We start from the raw sequence: 6,266 nt of genomic DNA on the forward strand, positions 1-6,266 counted from the left end.
CTTAATTTACCATTTATTCACATGAACAGAGTGTGTATTTGAGGTTACAACATAGAGGTTTCGTTTAAAACCAGGTACTTGTTTCTATATCTGACAGGGAATTTCTGCCAGTAGTGCAGGGAGCTGGATGGACTTTATTTGACAGAATGGAAGACTTTGTGTGCCACCTGGGGGACAGAAATGAGAGGTAAAGTTATTGCAAACTGTCTAGTCAAATGTATGCAAAGTGAGTGACACTTGTCTCCTAAAGTAGCTAGTTATACCATCAAATGTATTCTCGCTTCATTCTTCGTCTGGTGACTGAAAGCATATAACCGTAAACCATATGAGGGTCGGTGTGCTTTTCTTTACCCATGTCTCCACATCCTTCTGTCCTGCGCCATCATCCAACTATTGTACTCAAATTCTAAGCTCTCCAATCATGAAGAACTTAACAATGGAGAAGCATGCTATAGAGTAAATACAAATCACTGACTCCTGAAAATGGGTGTCATCTGGCTGTAGAAGTTTAAAATGTTGAGTCACACAAATGTATTTGTGTATCAGTTGCAGTAGCAGACATCTCCTTCGCATAGAGTTGACTGAGGAGACAAGGAGTTGGACCCACTGACATCTCTCTTGGCAGTCTGACAACCAGACTTAGTCTCAGGTTATTTTTTTTGGCAGACTAATCGAGAGCCAACCTGCTGTAACATTCTATCAAGAAGTGCTAGCTTTAAATCAGCTGGTTGCTTTAACATCCACTCATGCCTGGTTGTATGTTTCCCCTTGTACCCCATGGTTAACCGCTGCTGACTGTGTCTGGGTAGATCTCACGTACACAGTGGTCCCGGGCATGGAGAAAGTCGAAAAGCTCTTCAGTGCAGTCCTCTGCGGTCTCGGACTTGGAGCCGACCCTGGATTCGCAGTCCTCCAGTTTTGCCCGGGTGTGGATGCAGTGCTCTGCCTGTGCACACTTGTCCCGCACTGTGTCAAGGGGGTCCTGGAACAAAAGGACCAGGGCTACATAAGTCATCTATTCCATAGCCTGGTCCCAGATCTGTTTGTACTATAACCATCATGTCTGGCATAACAAACAACCATATATCAGACTTGGCTATAGCACAAACAGATATGAGGCTGGCTATTTATTCCCCCCAGTTGCATGACAACTAACTAGTTGACAAAATATTCTTTAGGTTTTAGAACCAATGCAAGGTGGGCAGATTACGTTGCATCATACCAAATCGATACATACCACCATATCTTCCTCCTCTTCTTCCTCCTCTTCCTGAAAGAAAAACACATTTTAAAGCACTCGAAACATGACACCGATATAACACACTGGACTACTTGCCAAGGCTGTTGTTAGCCAAGCTAGTTAGCTAACTTGCATGCTATTTATTGCCACTGGTTGCTCGAAAACAACCGAGCAGATTATTGGCTAACTATGCTGGCTAACTATGCTAGCTAACGTTAGCTGACTGGCTAGCTGACGTACCGGCTGGCTAGACACTGTCTCTCCTGTTAGCTATAGTAGCAAATCTAGGCCTTAAACACACGGTTCCGTTCATTATTTAACCACATATTGAATGGAAAATGGTTCATTAATGTCTTACATCTTCGGGTTCCCCGTTCGGGATCCTTTTCTCCTCGAAAACCATGATGTTACTACTCTTGCCCTGATATGACTCGCTGTCAGATGAATAACTTTTCCACAGAGTTTCTTTGATTGAATGCTGGAGGACGGACCAGGTCACTTACCGGACGTAATCGTGTCGATACATTACTTATTCTACGTTAATGAAACGGCACCCAGTCGAATCCCTGTACGCCACCAAAGCTACTGCCACCGTGTGCCCCGGAGAAGTTACACACTGTCAAAAAAAGGGATTCAGTCACACAAGGCTGTCAATTCACATGTAGACTTATCCATTTCCTAAATTCCAAACCCAATACCGAGCATTTCTAAACGCAACACCCAGCAAATGGTCTAAAGTAAGATTGTATAATTTATTCCGGTTATATATATTTTATTTATTTTACCTTTATTTAACTAGGCAAGTCAGTTAAGAACAAATTCTTATTTTCAATCATTGAAAATAAGAATTTGTTCTTAACCTGTTCCTGAACAAGGCAGTTATCCCAGTGTTCCTAGGCCTTCAGAGTTTCTTTGATTGTGTTCCTAAGCCGTGACGGCCTAGGAACACTGGGTTAACTGCCTTGTTCAGGGGCAGAACAACAGATTTGTACCTTGTCTGCTCTGTTATTCAAACTTGCAACCTTTCGGTTACCGGTCCAAAGCTCTAACCACTAGGCTACGCTGTTTGCCCTGTACATTTTAACTGATGAGCTGTGCACTGCCATCATTGATCATTGCCACACAGCCTCTAATTGTTAATCCAATGCTCAATCAACCACAACACACACACACACACACACACACACACACACACACACACACACACACACACACACACACACACACACACACAGGTCAGAGAGGTCAGAGAGGCCAGACTATCCAATCACTGATAAAGGTTATCCTCTACATTGTGTTCGTTTTTTAAAAACATTTTATATAGTGTTGCTTGTAGCGTCAACAATGTAAGTCTATAATATCTGCTGTGTCACTGTCACCGTAAACCTATGATCTTTTATCATACCCATTTCTACCAAAGTAAGCACTTATTGTTTGGAGGACAGACTGAAAGATTAAAGTCCAGGAAAAAGGCAGAATTTGATTGGCCCTTCAAGTGCCCATATTCAAATGATGGTAGGATCAGAGCAACAACATTACACCCACACACAGGCTGGGGGTGATATAGGCTACACATATAGGCATCAGCTTACAAATGTCTCATTCATCCCCCTCCTCTCTCCTGTAACTATTCCCCAGGTCGTTGCTGTAAATGAGAATGTGTTCTCAGTCAACTTACCTGGTAAAATAATGGTAAAATAACAAATAAAACAACATACACTGAACAAAAATATGAATGCAACATGCAACAATTTCAATATTTTAGAGTTACAGTTCATATAAGGAAATCAGTCAATTTAAATATATTTATTAGGCCCTAATCTATGGATTTCACATGACTGGGAATACATATATGCATCTGTTGGTCACAGATACCTTTTTAAAAAAAGTAGGAGCGAGGATCAGAAAACCAGGCAGTATCTGTTGTGACCACCATTTATTTGCCAAATGCAGTGCGACACATCTCCTTCGCATAGAGTTGACCTACACCTGTTGTAATCGGATAATGTGACAAATACAATTTGATTTGATTTCATCCAAAATATTGACCAGTCACATTTATTTATTATACAGTTTAATTTATACACACATATAAATATATATATATATATATATATATACAGTTGAAGTCGGAAGTTTACATACACTTGGGTTGGAATCATTAAAACTAATTTTTCAACCACTCCACAAATTTCTTGTTAACGAGAATTGTATCTTTTAAAATTGTGTAAAATACTTGTATGTTTGCGGGATTTTAATTATGAGATTTTTGTTGTTTTGAATTTGCCGCCCTGCACTTTCACTGGCTGTTGGCGAGGTGGGACGCTACCGTCCCACATATCCCAGAGAGGTTAACAAACTATAGTTTTGGCAAGTTGGTTAGGACATCTACTACTTTTTCCAACAATTGTTTACAGACAGATTATTTCACTTATATTTCCCTGTATCACAATTCCAGTGGGTCAGACGTTTACATACACTAAATTGGCTGTGCCTTTAAACAGCTTGGAAAATTCCAGAAAATGATGTCATGACTTTAGAAGCTTCTGATAGGTTAACTGACATAATTTGAGTCAATTGGAGGTGTACCTATGGATCTATTTCAAGGCCTACCTTCAAACTCAATGCTTCTTTGCTTGACATCATGGGAAAATCAAAAGAAGTCAGCCAAGACCTAAGAAAAAAAATAGTAGACCTCCACAAGTCTGGTTCATCCTTGGGAGCAATATCCAAATGCCTGAAGGTACCACATTAATCTGTACAAACAATAGTACGCAAGTATAACCACCATGGGACCACGCAGCTGTCATACCACTCAGGAAGGAGACACGTTCTGTCTCCTAGAGATGAACGTACTTTGGTGCAATAAGTGCAAATCAATCCCAGAACAACAGCAAAGGACCTTGTGAAGATGCTGGAGGAAACCGGTACAAAAGTATCGATACACACAGTAAAACGAGTCCTATATCGACATAACCTGAAAGGCTGCTCAGCAAAGAAGAAGCCACTGCTCCAAAACCGCCATAACAAAATCCAGACTACGGTTTGCAACTGCACATGGGGACAAAGATCATACTTTTTGGAGAAATGTCCTCTGATCTGATGAAACAAAAATGGAACTGTTTGGCCATAATGACCATCATTATGACTGGAGGAAAAAGGGGGATGCTTGCAAGCCAAAGAACACCATCCCAACCGTGAAGCACGGGGAGGCAGCATCATGTTGTGGGGGTGCTTTGCTGCAGGAGGGACTGGTGCACTTCACAAAATAGATGGCGTCATGAGGCAGGAAAATTGTGAATATATTGAAGCAACAACTCAAGACATCAGTCAGGAAGTTAAAGCTTGGTTGGAAATGGGTTTTCCAAATGGACAATGACCCCAAGCATACTTCCAAAGTTGTGGCAAAATGGCTTAAGGACAACAAAGTCAACGTATTGAAGTGGCCATCACAAACCCCTGACCTCAATCCTATAGAAAATTTGTGAACAGAACTGAAAAAGTGTGTGCGAGCAAGGAGGCCTACAAACCTGATTCAGTTACACCAGCTCTGTCAGGCGGAATGGACCAAAATTCCCCCAACCTATTGTGGGGAGCTTGTGGAAGGCTACCCTAAATGTTTGACCCAAGTTAAACAATTTAAAGGCATTGCTACCAAATACTAATTGAGTGTATGTAAACTTCTGACCCACTGGGAATGTGATGAAAGAAATAAAAGCTGAAATAAATCATTGTGGTAAAGTGGTGATCCTACCTGACCTAAGACAGAGAATTTTTACTAGGATTAAATGTCAGGAATTGTGAAAAACTGAGTTTAAATGTATTTGGCTAAGGTGTATGTAAACTTCCGACATCAACTATATAAATACTCAGCAAAAAAAGAAACATCCCTTTTTCAGAACCCCGTCTTTCATATATAATTTGTAAAAATCCAAATAACTTCACAGATCTTCATTGAAAAGGGTTTTAACACTGTTTCCCATGCTTGTTCAATGAATCATAAACAATTAATGAACATGCACCTGTCAAATGGTCGTTAAGACACTAACAGGTTACAGACGGTAGGCAATTAAGGTCACAGTTATGAAAACTTAGGACACTAAAGAGGCCTTTCTACTGACTCTGAAAAACACTAAAAGAAAGATGCCCAGGGTTCCTAATCATATGCGTGAATGTGCCTTTGGCATGCTGCAAGGAGGCATGAGGACTGCAGATGTGGCCAGGGCAATAAATTGCAATATCCTTGCTGTGAGACGCCTAAGACAGCGAGCGCTACAGGGAGACAGGACGGACAGCAGTTCATCCTCGCAGTGGCAGACCATGTGTAACAACACCTGCACAGGATCGGTACATCTGAACAGCACACCTGCAGGACAGGTACAGGATGGCAACAACAACTGCCCGAGTTACACCAGGAACGCACAATCCCTCCATCAGTGCTCAGACTGTCCGCAATAGGCTGAGAGAGGCTGGACTGAGGGCTTGAAGGCCTGTTGTAAGGCAGGTCCTCACCAGACTTCCCCTGCAACAATGTTGCCAATGGGCACATGCCCACCGTCGCTGGACCAGACAGGACTGGCAAAAAGTGCTCTTCACTGACGAGTCGCGGTTTTGTCTCACCAGGGGTTCGCGTTAATCGTCGAAGAAATGAGCGTTGCACTGAGGCCTGTACTCTGGATCGGGATCGAGGTGGAGGGTCCGTAATGGTCTGGGGCGGTGTGTCACAGCATCATCGGACTGAGCTTGTTGTCATTGCAGGCAATCTCAACGCTGTGCGTTACAGGGAAGACATCCTCCTCCCCCATGTGGTACCCTTCCTGCAGGCTCATTCTGACATGACCCTCCAGCATGACAATGCCCCCAGCCATACTGCTCGTTCTTGTGCATGATTTCCTGCAAGACAGGAATGTCAGTGTTAGTGCCATGGCCAGTCGAAGAGCCCGGATCGCAATCCCATTGAGCACATGTTAAGTTTGCTGAAAATACACGCAGTTGACAGTGAGAAGATGTTTCTTTTTTTGCTGAG

The 6,266-nt window shown here is 42.4% G+C and overlaps 1 protein-coding gene across 1 annotated transcript; it reads right to left on the reverse strand.

The window, feature by feature from the left end:
• On the reverse strand, positions 1–1,767 carry LOC139410091 (cytochrome b-c1 complex subunit 6, mitochondrial-like). The gene is made up of 4 exons (XM_071155533.1): positions 1,599–1,767; positions 1,238–1,270; positions 821–982; positions 1–167 (listed from the first exon to the last, which is right to left on the reverse strand). Exons 1-4 carry the CDS (start codon positions 1,641–1,643, stop codon positions 135–137), a joined length of 273 nt encoding a protein of 90 aa, XP_071011634.1. The 5' UTR covers positions 1,644–1,767; the 3' UTR covers positions 1–134.
• Between the last annotated feature and the right edge of the window lie 4,499 nt (positions 1,768–6,266).

Source organism: Oncorhynchus clarkii, chromosome 5 (genome assembly GCF_045791955.1).
Source record: "Oncorhynchus clarkii lewisi isolate Uvic-CL-2024 chromosome 5, UVic_Ocla_1.0, whole genome shotgun sequence".
Taxonomy (NCBI): domain Eukaryota; kingdom Metazoa; phylum Chordata; class Actinopteri; order Salmoniformes; family Salmonidae; genus Oncorhynchus; species Oncorhynchus clarkii.

What these genes read in the sequence shown, in the direction of transcription:
- LOC139410091 (XM_071155533.1), bottom strand. Translation starts at nt 1,643, where the DNA reads ATGGTTTTCGAGGAGAAAAGGATCCCGAACGGGGAACCCGAAGAT. An exon ending in AAGAGGAGGAAGATATGGTG is followed by an intron (nt 983 to 1,237) that starts GTATGTATCGAT and finishes CTTTTGTTCCAG; the next exon opens with GACCCCCTTGACACAGTGCG. An exon ending in TCCATGCCCGGGACCACTGT is followed by an intron (nt 168 to 820) that starts GTACGTGAGATC and finishes TCTGTCCCCCAG; the next exon opens with GTGGCACACAAAGTCTTCCA.